The following is a 21,998-nucleotide window of genomic DNA, read 5'->3' as shown; positions in this document are numbered from 1 at the left end:
ACATGCATTTGGCAGGAATTTTCTTCGGATTTCCTTTGTAAGAATCTATGAACTGTTCCGACTGCCATCTTTAACTTTTCTTTTTGTGATTTGAATTTCTGAACACTAACTACCTGAAAGAGTAACCTTTCCATATATCAAAACTATATCTTTACACATGTACTTCCGTGACTTTGTTGATAAAGCTCATTTTTTTTTCACCTAAATCGTCACCTTCTTCTTCTTCTTGACAGAGACCATTTTTGCTTAGTTTTTTGCTCCGTGAAGTGACCATGCTTACTTTAACTAAGGGCAAACAATAGGTAAAAGCATGCAGTTTAGAGTGGATTAATCGAACTATTAGACCTTAAATATGAATATATTCTTTTTGCTAAAAGTATTGACATCTTCCTTTTCCTGGCCCTACACTTCTACTTCTGCGTGTCCAAATGATCCTGACTTAATATGGCTACGGCAAGAACATCTTCCAGCAATTTCAGAGTATGGATTTTCTTCTTCTCTGGACATACCTTTGACACGGGTAGAGTGACCGTGCGCCACCTCTGGGAGGGTCTCATATACCTTTTTCTTAAATTTTGTTTTGCGTTTTTGTGTGCTTTCTGTGGCAGTTTGATCATCTGAAATGTTGTAATGATCTTTCATAAGGATGTCCAGCTTCCGCGACATCCTGCAGAATAAAATACGACGTTATTTGCTTTTGTTGAAAATCGAATACGAAAAAGATGTTTCTTTCTCTAATAATGGATCATTTTCATAATCTTTGAATGCGTAATCAGGTAACAAACCTTTTCCAAAAGACCATTACGATGCAGATGAACGATATAACCAGGACCAAACTTAAACTGCTTAGGGTAAAGGAGACTAAAACGGCTGTTAATTAATATGAAGTGGTTATTACTTTTAGTAGTAAATTCAAAATGGATTAAAATTTAAATTCAAACTATTTTTTTAATAAATACCACATGTATATGATATTTGACCAAAAAGATGTGAATTAGCACGTGTTATTTTGAATATTTAAAGTTTAATTTGTTTGTTTATATTAGAACCAGATATATCCAGAAAATCTTCTGTAAGATGTCTATCTTAACATAAATTAGACTTGTACATGTAAAGTTTAGGTTTCAGGTTTAACTCACAAAAGTTCTTCGTATCCTTCATGGCACTAAACTTAGACGCATCGATATCTTGAATTTGTCTATTCGTCACTAAAACAGCTGTAAGTAATAAACGATTTTTTATGTTTAGGATTTGCTTAATATGTCAAAATATAAGAGTATACATATTAAAATTCATTTAATCACAATATCTACTTTAACCAAGATTGACCCCTCGTGAGTTGCAAAATAAATTTTGAAGAAATTTGAAATGAAATGGTTATTAATTTGCATGCAAACTTTTCTTTGGTTGGTTTTAATATGTTTTTAATTGACTTCAATTTTACACGAGAAAATTAGAGATTTTTCAACATACTATTTTGCAAGTTATTACTCTCTCTTGGCAAATCTTGAATTTGCACAGCTGAATCATTCATGTTCCTTGCACGAATGAGTTTTTCCTGTTGAGTGTGAACTGTGATTGTAGATTCTTTTCCTTCTTCCTCTTTTATTTTTGAAATATCTGTACATGAAATTTCAAACTTAGCAATTTTCTTTTTCCCACGAAATGTAACACCTAACACGTTTTCTTAGTCATAATAATTATGCTTCATACCAATTGTTAGGCTTTGTTTTTGAACTGAATTTGACTACAGAATATTCTGTCTACCTGATTAATATAGGGCTCACAGAGGGTGAGCCGGTCAACAGGGGATGCTTACTCCTCCTAGGCACCTGATCCCACATCTGGAATGTCCAGGGGTCTGTGTTTTAAGCTCTGTTCACAGATTTGCACTGTTTATAGATCCTTTTTAAGATCGATCACCGTTCGTTATCTTTACTGAACATCCTATTTTTTTAATTTCAAACATTAATTATAAAGATATACTTTTCAAATGATCTACCTTCAGTTGTCCAGATGCCATCCGATTTTAAAAAAGGCATTTGTTTCATGTTTATTTCCAATATAACTGACATTTCGTAATCTATTAAATCTGAAATGGAATTCAGCAAAAACTATAATATATGCTTAAATGGGTAATATTTTTCTCTTTTAAAATACGACTTTATCTACATAGAAGAAAAAAAGGTTTATTTACATGTAGAGTTGATACACACGCCCATTTTTCGAATGCTGCAGTTGCCAGACATTGTTTCAAGGAAGTTGTTTGATTGAGCAGCGACATAGGTGCAGTTTGTATCTAAAAGTACAATGTAAAAAAAATCTCAAGAAAACTTTATTCATGGTCATCTTCAAAATGCAATTTTAATTCTATTGATTAAACTTTTTTTTTACTTTTCCAGTAGTTTGTGTCACTAATGGTTTTTTCCAAATAACTACAAAATTAGGTCATATCGAGGAAAAGAATAAACTGAAGTTTAAGGTAACCTGTATTGTTGCTCAGTTCAACATTTGGAAGCCAAAATGTTTTTGATGTTGTAAGCATTTCAGAGAGCTCAGTAAGACTAGAAAGCAATCCATTTCTTTGCAAGCTGTCTTCAATTGTGACTTTCTTGAAATTACACAAGTCCGCAGAAGTCGAGAATGATACATCTTTCAAATTTACTTCGGTGTGTTTAGAAGTAACTAAACAGGAAAAAATAGGCTTGAATTAAAAATAGTGAAAAAATATTTTTTTTCAGTTTCTCTTTAGTTCTTATGCTGTATTCAAAATGATATTTTTTATAATAATTATGATTAAAAAGACTTAAAACAACTACTAAGAATTAAATACATTTACAATAACAAAAAACACACAAAAAGACATTAATTAAATTAAAAAAAATGAATTTTCACTACAAATAAAAATCACCACAAATATATGGCATTTTTCTGTCTTTCTTCTCAAGCAATCTTTTCATCAATAGACATTTCTCTGAAAAAGGGGGAAATTACAAATCAACTACATATCATACATTGATTTTTTTTCATTAAAAATAATAATCTTTATTTCAGAAAATAAAAGTTTCAGCAGTACCCTGATCGCATCCAATCATCTGAATTTTCCCATCAACCCAAGCTGACACGTTTACCCCAATTCCACTTATGACATCACTATGAAGATTTTGGTCCACAATATAGCTTTGTGGAATCAGTTGCGAGTCATATTTTGTTTTGCAATGTATAGACGCTGTTGCCCAGTCAACGTGGTACTCAACTGATCCTACACTCCCTTATCACAAAAATAGCAAAGATGAATTATTCTCACAGGCTGCAGGTATAACACTTAACTAAAGAATAACAGGAGTAATCTTCAAACAATGATAATAAAACAGAATAACTCTACTTTAGAATTTTAAGTATAAGATGACAACTAATAAAGAATGGAAATATCAGGAATAGTAAAAATCAGATGCGAGGAGATGGAACTGGAAAGGACACAAACTCAGCAGAGATGGCAACGATAACTGTAAGATAGCTACAAGATAACTGTAAGATAGCAGCCAGAAAAACAAGAGTGCACGAGGAATACTCAAGACTTATTAGAGAAAAACGAAGGAAACAGAAACGCAGCCTGACGGTTGGGCAAGAATGCAACTAAAATTGCAGCTAAAAGCAATAATTAAGAATTGCAAATGTAACAAAACCTTTTGGCAAGGAGAAAACGTAGGTTAAAGTTAAGCTGATAAAATCGAAGGACTAACAAACCAGATTTTTCGTGTGTTTTTTTTTTGACTACCTATCTAATTGTTTACATCTTGCAAAAAACGAATGGATCAAAATTTGCATGCTAATCTGAATGACCAGAAGTATGTAAATTGATGTTATGTGCATAATGAAATGAACAAAAATATAAAAAGAAAATTGTTAATATTTTCATTGGTTGCATTTAATAACAACTGCAATTCTGGAACTCAGTGGTCTGGAAAAAATAGGATGAACGACCAGATAGCTACACTCCCAACCATTCAAAACACAAAAAAACGGGGCACGATTCAAAAGGTATAGTATTTCCATAGCTTGAAACTGTCATCTCAAGATGTCATTTCCAAAAAATGATTTTACTAATTATAAAACCTTTTAATGGTTCAAAGTGGAGCAACTGCACGAAATTACACTTTAAAATTCGTACAATTTTGGTTAACATCATAACTTCAAATGTATAAACTGGTATAAATGACATAACTTTTTATAGATGTGTACATGAGGGAAACCATTGCATGATAAGAGAAAAAAATAAAGAAAATACATGGCTGAAGAAACATGACACATTAACCCATATTCAAGCAACGTCTAAGAATATGGAAGTTATACATGGCCCTTTTTTTATATTGCATATGTGCCTCAAGGAATAATCCGGATTGCGCATACCATCTAGATTCCTTTATTAGATATGCCGCAGTGACTGCAGGTTGCACAACAGTATTAAATTTCGCTATATATTCTTACCAAAAATGCGCAACTTTGAGTAGGTGGTATTAATTGAAAACAAACTTTTGAGAAGTTTCCTTTTCAGATCTTGTAAAACAATTCTTTATAAAGATTTTAGTACCAAAAAATACATAGCCATCCAGCAAGGCACGCAAGTTTGTTTCGGTCGAAGTCGAGCAGGTGCTTGAAAATCAAGTCCAGGGCCTAATCACTCCCCACTCAAATACAGTATATAGAAAAGTCAGCACGCCCTAAATTATAATGAATCTAGTCAATACAGGAAGTTTACATATTGTTTTTCATCTCATAAAAAAATTCAGCTCCAGTCTCGTGTTAAAATGCCCGAATCGGAAGGGAAGATTCAGGAATTATTTTGCGTCAGCCATGATTTGACGTGAACCTCAAGTGAAATACTGTTATGACACCTGTATATAACCAAGGTCCGAAACATAATCTTCCTTTCTAATCTAGCAGACGAACACATTGGTAGGTTGGTTCATTTGATTGAAAATTTTCCAAGTTGCGTCGTTTAATTAAAAAAAAAAAAGTGTTTGATCCTGGCAGTGTTTCCCCATACATAGCGTTTTTGGCCATGATTATTTAAATACATAATTCGATTGCGCATATTTTAATTAGATTGAATGTTAAGTCGTATAATTCTCAATTGATGCCGTTCGCCATATTTACATTTACTGTCTCGTGTTGTTAAACTGGATACGCGAGACGTTCTTATGAAAATATCATTATAGTGTTTAAGCATTCTTAGCATCTTGAAACAGCTTGTTGTAAAGACAAATGGATTGATACAATTTGAAATAAATTTTGTGACACGTGCGTACAAAACAACGGACACAATGCCGAAGGTGAACCCGAGGTTAGGAAGGGTGATCACGGATAAGTGGCCTTCCAAAGTCAGAAAATGTTTTGATTTTAATTTCCAAGCTTCATGTTACAGGATGAATTCGCAAGAATGCACATCAGCCATTTCTATTTCCTAATAACATCTCATGTCTCTGGGAATCACACCAATTGTAACTCAGGTATCTTTAAGACTAACCAGTCGAGCAGTCAGCTATAGTTTTGGACAATGCCGAATGCTTCAAACAGGGTTTTAAGCTGCTTTATGCAGGACTAGGGTACGGAAGCGAATTAGTGCCACGAATTTTTTTTTAAGTTGGTAATTCCAACTTTAAAGTTGGCTTTTCCAACTTTAAGAGTTGGTAATTCCAACTTTAAAGTTGGTAATTCCAGCTTTACAGTTGGTAATTCCAACTTTATTTTTGGCTTTTCAACTTTAAAGTTGGAAAAGCCAACTTAAAAGTTGGAATTACCAACTTTAAAGTTGGAAAAGCCAAGATTAAAGTTGGAATTACCAAGATTAAAGTTGGAATTACCAACTTTAAAGTTGGAAAAGCCAACTTTGAAAAAAATATTTTGTAGCACTAATACGCTTCCGTACTAGGTTCTACAATTTTTTCGAATAACGTGGTATTAGCAAATCAGCATGGGGATATTTTAAGGGCTAAAATAAAGTAAGAGGTAGATGAGGGTCTGTTTTTAGACTCACCAACGCGTAACCATCATATATGCCCAATTGGGGCTGTACCCAAAAGTGAGGGTTGTTGGCGAATGATCACGCATTTGTCCTAACCACCGCTATCTAGTATTTATGCATACATAGATCGACTCAAGGGACACAACAGTTAACAACACATCTTTTGACACGGTTGTGGATATTGTACCATAAGCAAGTTGGGAAAGGGGGGATCTTGGCTGAAGCAAACACAAAAAGTGCATTTAGGCTAATACCAGTTTAACCCTGGGACTATGAGCTACTAGGACTTTATTCTAGGGGAGCCTACTACATAGACAAAATGTTGCCATTTGGGTGTTCCCAAAATGCTAGGCATTTACAAACCTTTTCATCATGTGGCATTACTAAAGCTATGAAACTAGACATGCAGATGTGTCTGGAATTTCTAGCTAACTTCAATGGGGTTATATAATTCCCGATACTGAATGGAGTTTCTAAGAAACTCTACAGCATTTCACCGACAGCTCGGGGGGCTGCTTCACTAGGACGTGGCTCCTATTTCAAGGGATAGTGGGCATATCTCCAGTGGCCAAACTGTTGGGTAGGAACACCAATCCTTACAGACATTACATTTTTAGAATTAATACCAATCATCCTACATCTCTTCAACTAGAATAGAGTTATTTTAATAACATCTGAGATAATGTTAAACACTTTCACAAAAATTATATTTCTAAAAATTCACAAAAGCGTATCACGTCATACGTAAAAGGGTTGAGATAAATTTTGTCGTCAGTTACACTCATATGCTATTATTTTTGTATCTCAACGAGCAAAATGTCGATTGAGTATTGGAAAAAAAATTAGAAAAAGTTTAAAATATTTTTATTTAATAAAAAGTTGAAACAAGCAAAATGTAGATTATATATATTTTTACATGAGAAAATAAATAGTTGACAACATAACACTGTATGTATATCGGTTCACAGGCTTAATGTGTAAAAGGCGAAGATAAACAGTTACCAGCCCTGGAAACACCAGTGGTTGGATCAGGTGTCTAGGAGAAGCAAGCTTCGCAAATACTTTCTTTGTATCTCGCAAAAACAGGGATATCTCGAAATTTGCTCTGCTTTGAGCGGGATTTTATCTATAGTTAACTTAAAATCTAGTATTGGACATGTCAAATATTTATGTTTGTCTACGTTTTACAGATGTTTGTTCTTTTATACATGTATTTATATTTTCAAAAAGGTTATAAATTTTTTTCATTTTTTTCCCTTTTTTTTTTTTTTTTTTTTTTTTTTTTTTGAATTTCAGTTATAGAAATTAAACATCTTTCAAAATCTATTTCATTATTTTCACCAAAGCATCTTTTTTCTGATGGGAAAAATTTTTCATGTAGAGCATATAATGTGAAGTTAAGGGTAAAGGGTGTTCTTAACCTATATTTAAATGGTATATATATAATGTCTTTCTATTTTTTTTAAATTTTGTTTGTAACTAAAGTATAATATAACAGTTAATCAAATTCTAGTAGTAGACACAATAACCTTTAAAGAACTAGTTTACCTTTAAAATGGGATACAATAATCAGAACTCCAAACAATTTCAAACGAAATCTCATTTTCTGTCCTTTAATAGATCCTGCTCTTTGAAAATTGATCAGATATAGATGATGTACATAGATTTGTAGTATAGCATTTTCCTTCCTGATTTTTCTTGCTCTGTTTTACACGTTTCTCGATGAAACGAAAAAATCAAAATGTAAAAAAATATTATTTCATGTATATGATCTCATTATTAAAAAGGACGTCAAGAATTAGCATTAATCGATTAACCTATCAGCAAGTAAAGATATCTTTTATTTGTGCTCATCTTTCTTAATTATAAATCTTTTGTCTTGAATACTCTTAAGATTTGTACATGTCATTTGTTTTGTTTGGTTGGGTTTTTTTTAATATTAAATTTATTATTGAGGCAGAGGTTTTGTCTGGTTTCGTACTAAATAAAATATTCAAAGTATATTTGTTTATTAATAAATGTCTTTTATATTAAAACTCTGAAGTTGATATTAAAAAGATGCTTGAGTTTCTGATTGACAATATCTATGTAGTTTTGAGAGATCAGTTCTTCCAACAATCTGTTGGAATTTCCATTGATACCAATTGCGCCCTGTTATTAGCAGATCTATTTTTGTATTAACATAAGAAGAAGAAAACGCTCGCTGTGGCCTTCAACTCGACATTTAGATATATCGACGACGTGTTATCAATTAACAACCTACTTCCATTCATATGTCGATTCTATATATCCCAGTGAAGTTGAAATAAAAGACACCACAGAGTCTGATACATCTGTTTCATAGTTGGATATATTACCAGAAAAAGGACGTTAATGGTAATCTAACAACAAATGACTTCAACTTTTCTATTGTCAACTTCCCTTACTTATGTAGCAATATACCCATATCACCTGCATATGGGGTTTATATCTCCCAGTTGATTCGATACGCAAAAGCATGCTCTACATAGTCAGACACGATCAATTTTTAAAACGAGGCAAGCTGATGAAACAAGGATATCAACAGTCTTGTTTGAAGTCATCATTTCGCAAGTCCTATGATCGATAAAATGACATCAGCAAATTGCAATTTATCATTAAGTCAAATGCTGATTGACTTTTTTCATACTTATTGTTAGGTCATTATTTACATACTGAAATTTCTACGGAATTTTTCCGTTTACCCGATCATGACAAGGAGCACACGGCGGATGTGACCATTATTGTCTTTCTGGCATATTTTATATTTATCACTAAAACTTCTGCATCATGACTGAGACATAATGCAGATTTTTATTCAAAAATAGAATTATGTCAGAAAGACATTACGTAATGCTGATTTGTCAATTTGATATATTGTTCATTTGTACAAGATTGATTTTCACATAATTCTATACTATACAAAAGCATTGCAGCACATATTACTTAACAACTGTTTTAATATTCATGTAATGTATAACTTTATATTACATGTATCAATTATAAGTTTTGTATACAAGCAGATAAACTATGGACCTGAGGAACATTTGATCAGAGGTCTCATCCCCACCCTACCCCCAACCCCCATTTTAGACTTGACAATATGTTATATATTATGTTATCAAATAGTGATGGGCTGCATTGCTCAAGGTTATATTCGGGAAAAAACTATATATTATTAAATTTGATGAAGGATGCGTAATCTGTGGGTAAATTGCATGGAGTGGGTATTAAATTCTGGTTAGTGTTATCAAAGACAAAGTCTTAAAATTGATATAATTAAAATGATGTTTACATATACTGTAATTATGGTTTTATAAAACAATACTCAAGTCCAGTAAAATAGTAAATAGGAAAAATGTGTGCTTAGATTTAAAATTCATTGTTTAAAACATTACACTCTTAAAATCTGGTAACTTTGAATTGATATAATAATGGCTGAGACGCTTGCTTCAAGGAAAAAAAATGGATAAAAGGACTTGTAACTACGCTTCGCTTATTTTGATATTTAATACAAATATCAAATTCCTAATATATTAAGAATTTATAGATTTTTTTGTGATATCTAAAATTCTCAATTTTTTTAAATTCCCTATTCAAAGCTGTATCTTTTAATAGGACATTATTGAGAAATCTTGAAAAAATAAACTTAAAATGGCTAAACGTATTCTGATTTATTTTATGTATATAAAAATAAATTTAGTGTCTGTTTTCATAACATTGAAAAACGTTTATTCGTAGCAAAAGGTCTTTATTCCGCTTTTTTTTTCTCCAATCTATATCTGCAGAAAAAAACTTCACAATAGCAAAAAATATTATTTCTGCTTTCTATACCCGTAGCCTGCTGGTATCATATCACTGATATATATTGTGATAGAGGAACCTAATATATCGGTAAATTTACATTGCACAGCATGCCACAATACGGGAAATCTATTCTTGGAAGTTGTATTTATAATTAATATGATTAGGTTTAACATAAAAATCTTGTCAAACACATAAAGCTTGATTTTTTTAAAATTTATTTTTAATTAGGTCAGCAAATTAATCTTTTATATTTTTGCGCGCATGTATATTACCAAAACCATTAAGTAGTAAATAGAGTTTAAGATGCACTAGAATCTAGTTTGAGATATTGTAAAGTGAAACTTCCCAAAATAATCTGACAGGCAAAAAAAAAATATATACCCTTAACTGTCAAACTCCTGGAATTTGCCAATGCTCGACCTGACAGCAAAGATTTTTTTTTCTTTTCTTTTTTTCGGAGGGGGGGGGGGGGGTGGCAGTTAGCATCTAAATGAAAATTTACTATAGATAGTTTTCATACGACGTATTTTCTCTCCAAGTTATTTTCCTTGGCCGCCATCTTGGTGGTCAACCTGGTAATTTTTCCTCTTTGTCTTACCAGATTTAAGAGGGTGTAGCAGAAATATTTGGGGGAGAATCTTTATGGAATAAAAATTATGAAATGAAGGAGGCTTTAACAAATGTATGTTTTTCAGAAAAACAATGCTTCCTACACCACAATGGCCAGTATAAAAAGTTAAAGTTGGTTGAATAATGAAGGAATATGAGCATGTTGACCTCCAATATGGCGGCCAACGGGAAATAACTCTTGATAATTTGGGCCTACTGAAAACTATCTATAGCAGAATACTATAAGCAGAAAAAGTGGGGGCTGCCCCCCCCCCCCCCGGCCGCTTTCTACGGGCTTTAAAATAAATCATAGCTAACTCGTTGTAAAAACTATTTCCGCCCAATATCGTACACGTTAAATATAATACATTTACAGTACGTGTAAAACTTTTAATACTGCAGTATGGTCTTGTATGCGTGCTCTATTCCCTAATGTGACTCCAACCAACCACACCGTCACCCAAACACCAACGGTTACTAATCTGCACTCCCTATAAATGCGCTTATATAATAATTAAGGGCAAGGGCAGGCCATCTTTAAAAAAAAATGTGTGCTCTCCCGACTCAGGATTAAAAATTGGATGGGTAGGTAGGGGCTTTTTTTTTTTAAATTCAAAAATTGCGAATATGAAGTTAAAATAGTTATTTATAGGTTAGGAAACTTCTGAATAAATTTAAAAAAGTAATTGTTTCCTTGAGGTTGAAAAAAGTTTTAAGTCGGATTCTTTTTAGCCAGTCGATCGGGAGAGGGTAAACAAACATTTTTTTAAAGATGGCCTCACTTTGTTCTTTTCTATATATTCATAAGTAGTATTCTTCCATCAATAAATTGCTTCAATGATCATGAATTGATAAATCTAAATCTACATTACATCGGAATGTTTTCAAATAAATTTTTGCTTCTGTTTTGAGAAATAAATTGTAAAAGATTTCTCTTTTATATTTCTTTAAACACTTCAACTCCCTTTGTTGCCCACACAAGCCCAAGGGGCCTCGATTTGAATATACTTCAATTTACTGGGTTTATGCGAGATTGATCACTGTTCGTTATCTTTATATTCTACATTGAATAATATAATAAAAATTTTGTACCTCAAATGCATTTCATTTATCTTATGGAATTTTGAAGAAAGGATCATGTAACCCATGGCCGTAGGAATGGGGGGTGTCCCCATCCCACCCCCACCCCAATATTTTGCCGATATATAGATTACTATAGAAAACATAGCTACTATATTTTTGTGCCCCCTTAATAATTTTTTTTTTTTGCTTGTCAAGGAATTTTGGTAGTTGAAAGTGCCCCTCCCCCAACTTAAAATGTATGACTGCCCCCCCCCCCCCCAAAAAAAAAAAACAACTGAAATTGCTTCCTATGGGCCTGAAACCACCAGACAATAATTTTATAAAAATTATATATATAGATTATTATATATATAATTATTATAAAAAATAGTGGAAGCGAGAAAGAGAGAGAGAGAGAGAATTCATGTACATTGAATAGGATGGGGTAATGGAATTAATATAAAGCTGACATTGACCCAAATACTGTTTTCCGTTTTGGCGTAAGTAATATGCTGATATAATTTCAATTCCAGGTTATGAACGATTCAAGTACCGGAAAAACTCGTCTTTGTTAAGTGTTCACAGAATTAGACCTATATAACCTCTCTCATATTTAAATTCCAGAAATGGCAAGTTTTTTTCTCATGAACCAAACTCAAAATGATACAATATTAGGAATCTTTGCAGTTTCCAATTCAGTTGTGGTCAAAAGAATTATCTTCTAAATATTTCAAAAAATCATTTGCTGGATAATCCATGGGCAACACATGTATACAAAATATGCCAATTTATTTATTTTATTTTATTTTATTTTATTGTATTTTATTTATTTATTTATTTTTTATTTTTTTTATTTTATTTTTTTTTTATTTTCATAATTTTTTTTTGGAGAACTTTTCTTATTTATTCCTTAAGGATGTCGTTTGCTCAGGGTTTTAGATGACAAAAACGGAATGCTATAAAGTACAATATGTAAAATCAAAAATTATTCTAAATAGACAAAATAACCATGTTATAACTCAATATCAATTAAAAAATTTAGTATTTCATTATTTGAAGAAAATATGCAAGAACAAAAGTAAATATATGGTGATGCAGAGGAAATTCGGACTACATTTAAATTTTTAAAAAAAATTTTGTCACATTTTTTCCCGCAATTTTATTCACAAAGTAAAGATTATATGTGTTTTTAAACATCACTTTGCAATTACTATGTGTGTTATAGCTCATGTATCATTTCAAATGATTTAATGACATGGATTAAAGAATTCCAAAAATATGAACGAAAATCATTCCAGACATCATATCTCAAAAATTTGATCATTGACCTCATATAATTTTAATACCAGCAGAATAAGGGCAACAAAAGTTAACTGAGGCTATAAATGATTTAGATTTTTTATTATTCAGATTTTTGTAATATTAGGTTAAAAATTGGTAAAAATTAGAAAATTGACAGAGGAAATTCGGACTGAAATAATTAACTAGTTTATGGCTCAAACTCTAATTGTTTATTTATATGTAAATATACTTTTTCATTCCTTTTATATTTCGTTATCAAAAGAGTTTTATTACCTGTAATATATTGTGAGTAAAGAAAATATGGGTCATAGAGTAAAAAATTGCGGTATTTTTCGAGAAATATTCAGGGGCCACTAGCATGAAAAGTAGGTCATTGACCTAGTTATTTGAAAGTGAATAATAACACAAGAATCATAGCTGTACAGTGTACAGTAGGTGTGTTTTGTTGTTGTTGTTGTTGTTTTTTTTTTGTTTTGTTTTTTTTTTTTTGTTCTTATCAGTTGAATTTTTTGTTATCTTAGTAAACGTCACCCTTAAGGCATATGGCTTATCAGATTACAAAATCATCAGGCAATTACAAAATGAAAGATATATAAAAACAGAAAGAATGAACATACATAAAGTATTTACATACACTTGGCTTAACATAATATTGTTTGCATATAATAATTGCAACAAAAAATATCTGCAGTTTACGAACGTTAATTTCTAAGTGTTTTGCTTAATTCACTAACATTTTCAGTTGATAATAGTTGTAAAAGTTTATACACACTCAAGGTCTACACCAATAGCTCATGTATCATTTCAAATGATTTAATGACATGGATTAAAGAATTCCAAAAATATGAACGAAAATCATTCCAGACATCATATCTCAAAAATTTGATCATTGACCTCATATAATTTTAATACCAGCAGAATAAGGGCAACAAAAGTTAACTGAGGCTATAAATGATTTAGATTTTTTATTATTCAGATTTTTGTAATATTAGGTTAAAAATTGGTAAAAATTAGAAAATTGACAGAGGAAATTCGGACTGAAATAATTAACTAGTTTATGGCTCAAACTCTAATTGTTTATTTATATGTAAATATACTTTTTCATTCCTTTTATATTTCGTTATCAAAAGAGTTTTATTACCTGTAATATATTGTGAGTAAAGAAAATATGGGTCATAGAGTAAAAAATTGCGGTATTTTTCGAGAAATATTCAGGGGCCACTAGCATGAAAAGTAGGTCATTGACCTAGTTATTTGAAAGTGAATAATAACACAAGAATCATAGCTGTACAGTGTACAGTAGGTGTGTTTTGTTGTTGTTGTTGTTGTTTTTTTTTTGTTTTGTTTTTTTTTTTTTTGTTCTTATCAGTTGAATTTTTTGTTATCTTAGTAAACGTCACCCTTAAGGCATATGGCTTATCAGATTACAAAATCATCAGGCAATTACAAAATGAAAGATATATAAAAACAGAAAGAATGAACATACATAAAGTATTTACATACACTTGGCTTAACATAATATTGTTTGCATATAATAATTGCAACAAAAAATATCTGCAGTTTACGAACGTTAATTTCTAAGTGTTTTGCTTAATTCACTAACATTTTCAGTTGATAATAGTTGTGAAAGTTTATACACACTCAAGGTCTACACCAATAAAACTTTTAATATACAATTTCCTGTACTCATGATAAAGTGTACATTTTCAAAATAAATTGGTACTCATCTTCAACCTCGACTTGAGAAAAATTCCTAATGTATTAATCTATAATTATCTGTAGGAATATGATTAAATCTTCCCTTCTGAATCATTAATAAATGTGAACTTAATCTATATTTTTTAATCAATTGAATATACTTGGTTGGAATTGGTTTCATCAAGTAGGATTGGATACACAACTTATTTGTTAGATAGCTACATGTATACAAGTAACACTTTGAAGAATGCGCCTCGGTTGACAATGGTTTTCTTGGGGTGAAAATTTTCAATGTTACACTCAACTACATGCAATATTTATACAGTATAAAATTCAAGTATAATATAATAAATACAGCATGTGCATAGTTGAGGGTAACATTGATGAAAATTTTCACCCCAAGAAAACCATTGTCAACCGAGGCGCAGCACAGACTATGGTTATTTTCAATGTTACCCTCAACTACATACTATTTATATAAAAATGAATTGTTATATTCAAATCCACGTGCTGATACCCTGGATCTTTGTCACGTGATGATGCCGATGGTTTCTGCACGGAGCGGTGATGGACAACAAAATAAATGCAAAGTGAGGACAACATTATCCTTGTGTCATTCGCAGCTGTAGCATATTCAATTCAATTTTTACTAGTTCTACCAATTCTTCAACTTTAATTTATCACTTTTGCCACTGCAATATTAGTATCCGGAAAATTTAAACAATGAAATGCTTTCTTTGGTTGTTCGTACGGGAATTAATGACGCAGCTATTGCAGAAAAAATACATAACCCGCGTAATGTTTCTGCAATAGCTGCGACGTTAATTCCCGTTCTAACAACCAAAGAAAGATATTTTATTGTTTATATTTATATCTGTATAAATAATCATTTAAAGTAGGATTAAAAAGATTAATTATTGTATTATTGATATGTACGTCATTGTACGTTTCATTGATGGAACAGCCACTGATCATGAAATATGTACAGGTAATATGCCTAGTGTTGTTCACGAACTGATAAATGGCAATGGTTTTCTTTAGAAATAAAGCGGAAAATATTTAGTGGATGTAAATATATATCTACATGTGTTCATATCTAAAATACTCCCATGTTGGGGAGTACCTATTGTAAAGTTAACTCCTTTTTATAAAGTCGTAAATTAATAATTATCTGATGAGAAAATGAAAATAAAATTGTCAAATATAACAGCAATAAAGACTTAGTATGGCAAGCCCTTTTACTATTTATTCGTAAAATAAATTTTCACTCAAAATTACAGAGATATCTCTTATTTTAGAGAGATATCTCTTTAAAAACAGAGATATCTCTCAACTTAAAGAGATATCTCTCAACTTAAAGAGAAATCTCTCTAAGAAAGAGATATCTCTTACACAAAGAGAGATATCTCTTACACTAAGAGAGATATCTCTTTCACTAAGAGAGATATCTCTTTCACTTAGAGAGATATCTCTTCCACTTAAAGAGATATCTCTTTTCCTTTGAGAGATATCTCTTTCGTAAAGAGAGATATCTCTTAGCGTTAAAGAGATATCTCTTTCACTTAGAGAGATATCTCTTTCACCTAGAAAGATATCTCTTTTACTTTGAGAGATATCTTTCCAAGTTAAAGAGATATCTCTCAAAGTAAAAGAGATATCTCTCTAACTTTATCTTAAGAGATATCTCTCAAAGTGAAAGAGATATCTTTCAAAAGTGTCCAAAAGAGATATCTCTCAAGCAAAAGGAGATATCTCTTTACTGTAAAGAGATATCTCTCTACATTATTTTTATTTAAAAAGCATTTTTAATGACTTCTCCCTTTACCGGAAGTAAACTTTATTTTCACGGAAATGCATTAAATCAAAACGAAAGTAGAGACGAGAAAGTAGAACATGTGGTGTTTTATGGTATTTGTGAGCAAATTACTGACTTGCAGGTGTAACAATGACCCCAAGATACGGCACAAAAAGGGAGCTGTCTTTCTACAAGTTTTTGATCAACTGATTTAATGGAAAGAAGTTCAGAGTAAGAAACTTATCCGATCATGAAACATCGTAAACGTATCACAGGGGCTTGCTCCCGAAATGTCAATATAAATTAAAAAATATATATATTTTAAAACCCATCGTGATGACTGATACAATTTAGTAGATCTACAAATATTTCTTTCTCTTTATTAACATTGTTTACATTCCGGAAGCACCCCCTGTGATCGTTACCTGCATACGAGTTGGATACCTTATGTTATTAGTATACTATCATACTATGGGTTAAAAAAAGTATTACAGAAACAAGTGCCTGTGGAAAGCGAGTAGACCATTTGATTCTGAAAGGGGGAAGTGACTTGCAGATTTTGGAAATAAATAATCTGAACCTCAAAATGTTGAAAACAAATAATTTGTCCCCCCCCCCCTTGTGTATGTGTGTAAAGGGGGGGGGGGGTTAAAATGTTATAAGTGAAGAAAAATATATATATAATTTTCTGTATTTATCATCTTGAAAATAGTTTGTTTGTCCTTCACTGGTATGGAAAGAAATAAACTGACTTGAAAAATAGCCCTCTATCCCCCCTTCTTAGAATGAAATGATTGTTCCCTTAATTTTGAAACATATTTAGCTTTCCTGTGCTGAAGACTCAATTGAGCTTTGAATTCTGATCTAAATTTGTGGATCAATTGAAAGATATTCAAATTAAAGGTCCTGCTCTCTTTCAATAGGAGATAATAGATAATGAGTGAAAATTTTATGACATATTTGATAAATATAAATCTTTCTCAAGAACCACTGGGCCAGGTGAGTTGAAACTTATGTGCAAGTTTTATTGTATAGTGTAGATTCACGATCATTCATAGCTTAATTGACCCTCTAGGGTAGTATGGGGTAACAATGGGTGATCAAGTTTTACATTAGAATATGTAGGAATTTTTTATAGGTTCTTCTCAATCAAGCTAAGGCATAATTGTTCATACAGTAAAATCTCATTATCTCAAACTCGATTGGACCAAGAAAAAAACTTTGAGATATCTGAGGATTCAAGATATCAGGGGTATATTACTTAAACAATAAGCAATTGGGACTTTGACATATCCATGGTATTCGAGATATCAGTGTTCTCGATACTGAAGTTCAACTGTATTTACATGGAAGCATTAGGTTGTGTATTGTACGTTCAATCAAATTTGTTCAAATTATGACATGGGGAGTATGGTGGGGCCATTATGAGCAATTAAAGTTTTACAAAGGAATATATATGGAAACAAATCTTTAAAAATCTCTTCTCAAGAACAATAAAAAGATAAGTAATATTTCTAAGGAAGCTGGGATCCTCATGTCTCCAGGGGCTAGGGTTGAGCCAGCTAGAACAGGCAAAACAATCTAGTTTTACTTCGGAAGTTGGGGGGGGGGGGGGATCTGCTTATAAAGAACAACATGGCCATAGTGACTAAGGTGATCACTGTGGGCCATGGGCCTTTCGATTTCATGTTTTTCTAGTGCAGTTGCAGACCACTGTATTTAATTTGAAAAGATCAGTTACATGTAAAGATTAATGAAACATCCCCTACAAATTTTTTCTGTCATTGTTTCAGATATGAAGTGCAACAAGGGTATGTCCAACACACTTTCTGTGACACTTGTCTTTGAATGCGAAGGATGTCCAAGATTCCAGTGATTGTAACAAGTCAATATGATTACCTGAAAAATTGCAAGTTAATTTTTACATGTGTATGTATTTTTTTTTATTATAACTTAGAAATATGCTGTTAACAACATTGAAACGTGAAATAGATCAATTCAAAAAGACACTATGTTCTCTTAAAGTCTTAAAAGATTTTTCCTTGTGTATGTGTAGGTCACAAGTACAGTCTGCAGAGACAAGCACTTCTATCATTGAGGGAAGGTCTGCATTGTCAAGTTCTTTGCATAGACAGAAAAGAGATAAGCAATGGGGTGTATGGACCAGACCAGGATTCAAGTCAGGGCCCCCTGAATCAGTAGTCATTTGCTCTACCAATTTAACTATCTGGCCACCAGAAAGTGAACCCACCTGAATGCCCTATATGGATCTGTGGAACTCTGAAATATCCAAGTTTTTTCAATAAGAGAGGTTTTACTCCACCTATGTCAAGTGACCATAATTTAACAATTCACTGTATACACTTCAACAGAACTGCAACCCAAGAAGAAATTATTGTCCTATTATTAATCTTCTGGCTACATAAAAAAAAAATTACATGTGATGTTAGTATAGTTTTTAATTATGTTTACTGATACTGTGGACCTTATTTAAACTTGTAGGATATCAATCTCCTATGCAGAGTTGTCATTTGTTCCTCTCTCAGACATGTATGGGCCAATGGTAGAGAGTGGTAGAATATTTCACATGTATAATATTTTTACACAATACATTCAATTTAATGGCAGTCAAGTTTATAACTTAAGATTTTTGTTTTTTTCAATTCTAGCTCCCAATACACAAGTATAAGTTTCATTTTTCATTCATCTATAAGTAATATAATTTTTTGTCTTTTCTTTTCTTTTCTTTATGTTGTTCATAGTTACCTTACACTTTTTTGAGTGAGGGCTGAATGAAAAGGCTGACTGTAGCCCAAACCCTGATTTCCTATTGAAGAAGCATTGGAAGTTTGTGCCTCATGCATAAATTGAATATATGTGTGATGGCCTTGACTATATCTTGTAATTGAGAACATTTAAAGGCTCATACTTATCGCAAACATTGAGCATGACCTGCGGTTATGACTGATCTTAAATCAAGGTCATTTTTAAGCAAGTTCAAGGTAACTGGCAGAAAAAGTGTATTACCTTTGTCAAATGCATAATTTGCAAATGATACTTGACACAAAGATTGCTTATGACTAAATGGTGTTTCATCTTTTCCAATGTCAAGATTACTGGCAGTAAATGTGTGAAATTTGTTTTCATTTCATTACTCCCTCATGGATAAGTATTGAAACTAGAAACTTCAAAGATTATTTGTAAGCTGAAAGTACATCATAACCTTTACCCATGATATTGTGGCAAGTTCAAGGTCATTGGCAAAACAAAATTGCTCATGTTAGGTCCATAATGTCTTAATAGAGAAACAGTAAATATCTCCCTTTTATTTAAAGATTTATGATGAATAGAAGATGCATCTTTTCTTTCTTAACCAGTATCATTTTGGCAAGTTCAAGGTCACATTTAGGAAACTGATATTGGCATTTTCAGGAAAAAAAATGTATAGGGGGTATAATGTTGGAGTTTGTTCACAGTTATTGAATTATATAGGCATAGTTCAATTATAGTATACATGCAGGTAGAATCCATGACAATTCAGCCATAACTGGAAGGTATTTTTGAATCCTTAATGATAGAATTTTTGCAGATTTAGATTTTACTGACTTAACTTGGGAAGACCTCTTAAATAAAAAAAGTCACATAAGTATAAGCATCAGGGCAACTATACTTTATGATATTACAATTTTTCATAGCATGTATTACCAGTACACAAAAAAACAAGTATTGGTATGTACATGTATCTTGAATTCAAATAAAGATATTGAAAACACTGATACATTGTTTTATTGACTTGGGAATAAATTGCTTTGTCATTGTTGAAATGTGAATACATGCATAATACATGGTACCAGTAAGTAATTAAACTTTTTCAAACAATTTTAGACATTTAAAAACAAGTAAATGTGCAGAGAGTGTAGAAGTCTGTGCATCACTTTTCTTGGCCTGAAATTCTTCAAACAGGACAGGATAGGTTTGGTAGGACACCCTCAGATTCTCAACTTTGTTTAGGTAGTTGCTTTTTGTGATTCACCTGTGAAATTATTATTTCAAAAATAAATATAACAAAATGTAGTAATGTAACTGATCATTCAATGTCAAGCTAAGCAAATAAAGGAATAGATAATATAAAATTAACCAGAAGTCTCTGATGAGACTGTAGCTCTACTGGTCTGTTTGTATAACAAAAGAAAAGTAGCACTTGGATTTGAAACATTGCAACATGCAACAATAAATAGAATTATGTATCTTAATGTAGTCTACTTTTGTGACAAGTTATATTGAAATCAAATGAAAACTAGGAGTAGTAGCTTTTTGAAAGTATTTCACGGAAATTTCTATTTTTAGTACCGGTAACCATGACAACACCATTCACCAATAAAAAAAAAACAGAAATACATATTATGTATCGTAGTGTATTCTAACTGTGTGCCAAATTAGATTGAAATCAGACCAAAATTGTAGGAGGAGTAACGTTTTGAAGGAATTTCACAGACATTTCTATTTTAAGTAACCATGGCAACAATGTTCATCGAATTCAAAAACCAATGCAATAAATTATGTATCTTAGTATAGTCTTCTTGTATGCCTAATTATATTAGAAGCAGACTAAAACTGTAGCAGGAGTAGTGTTTTAAAGGAATTTCACAGAAATTCCTATTTTTAGTAACCATGGCAACACCGTCCATCGAATTCAAAAACCGATGCAATAAATTATGTATCTTAGTGTAGTCTACTTGTGTGCCAAGTTATATTGAAATCGGACCAAAACTGTAGGAGGAGTAGCGTTTTAAAGGAATTTCACAGAAATTTCTATTTTTAGTAACCATGGCAACACCGTCCATCGAAATCAAAAACCGATGCACTAAATTATGTATCTTAGTGTAGTCTACTTGTGTGCCAAGTTATATTGAAATCAGACCAAAACTGTAGGAGGAGTAGTGTTTTGAAAAATTGTTTACAGACAGACGGACAGACAGACAGACGGACGGACGAGGGACACCTTACTATCGCATAAGCTCTTCTGGTCTCTGACCAGTAGAGCTAAAAACAAGAGGCCCAGGGGCCACATCGCTCACCTGAGCACTATGGCAAGGAAAAAGCAGAAATCAGTTTAGTCTTGAAAGGTTGAAAAGTTTAAATATAAAAGTGGTTCGGGGGGGGGGGGGGGGGGGGGTATGAATTGAACAAATTTGAATCTACATTACCTGAGGATGCTTCCATTTAAATATGACCAATCATGGCTTTGCTGTTCTTGAGTAGAAGATTTTTAAAGATTTTTCCTACGTATTCCTATGTAAAACTTTGATCACCCATTGTGGCCACACCCGACCCCAAGGGGTCATGTTTGAACAAACTTGATTCTACACTAATCTAAGAATGCTTCCATATAAATATGACTAATCATGGCTTTGCTGTTCTTAAGAAATAGTTTTTTAAAAAGATTTTTACTATGTATTCCTATGTAAAACTTTTTTCGCCCATTGTGGCCCCACCCGACCCCCGGGGGTCAAGATTTGAACAAACTTGAATCTACACTACCTCAGGATGCTTCCATGTAAATATGACCAATCATGGCTTAGCTGTTCTTGAAAAGAAGATTTTTAAAGATTTTTCCTATTTATTCCTATGTTAAACTTTGATCGCCCATTGTGGCTCCACCCGACCCTTGGGGGTCATGAT

General features: G+C 32.1%; 2 protein-coding genes and 1 long non-coding RNA gene across 3 annotated transcripts in view; 2 read left to right on the top strand and 1 right to left on the bottom strand.

Moving 5' to 3' along the window:
* The window catches only part of LOC133179052 (octopamine receptor beta-2R-like), a 149,430-nt gene extending 130,412 nt beyond the window's left edge, over nt 1–19,018 (top strand). The window contains exon 4 of the mRNA XM_061313749.1: nt 19,007–19,018. The gene's annotated coding sequence lies outside the window, so the exon portion shown is untranslated. The remainder of the gene's footprint in view (nt 1–19,006) is intronic.
* Nucleotides 70–9,131, bottom strand: LOC133179267 (uncharacterized). The gene is made up of 10 exons (XM_061314056.1): nt 9,119–9,131; nt 3,077–3,271; nt 2,912–2,974; nt 2,488–2,685; nt 2,198–2,299; nt 2,003–2,092; nt 1,474–1,620; nt 1,140–1,217; nt 786–870; nt 70–667 (listed from the first exon to the last, which is right to left on the bottom strand). The coding sequence occupies exons 1-10, from the start codon at nt 9,129–9,131 to the stop codon at nt 403–405; spliced, it is 1,236 nt and encodes a 411-aa protein (XP_061170040.1). The 3' UTR covers nt 70–402.
* On the top strand, nt 16,478–18,601 carry LOC133179412 (uncharacterized). Its single transcript, XR_009720115.1, has 3 exons — nt 16,478–16,547; nt 18,110–18,245; nt 18,373–18,601. It is a non-coding gene; the product is annotated as an uncharacterized LOC133179412 (long non-coding RNA).
* Nucleotides 19,019–21,998: the final 2,980 nt, after the last annotated feature.

Source organism: Saccostrea echinata, unplaced genomic scaffold (genome assembly GCF_033153115.1).
Source record: "Saccostrea echinata isolate AGI-Se365-2 ecotype Australia unplaced genomic scaffold, CSIRO_AGI_Sech_v1 ptg000004l, whole genome shotgun sequence".
In the NCBI taxonomy this organism is placed as follows: domain Eukaryota; kingdom Metazoa; phylum Mollusca; class Bivalvia; order Ostreida; family Ostreidae; genus Saccostrea; species Saccostrea echinata.
This window is presented reverse-complemented; position numbering and strand designations above follow the sequence as displayed.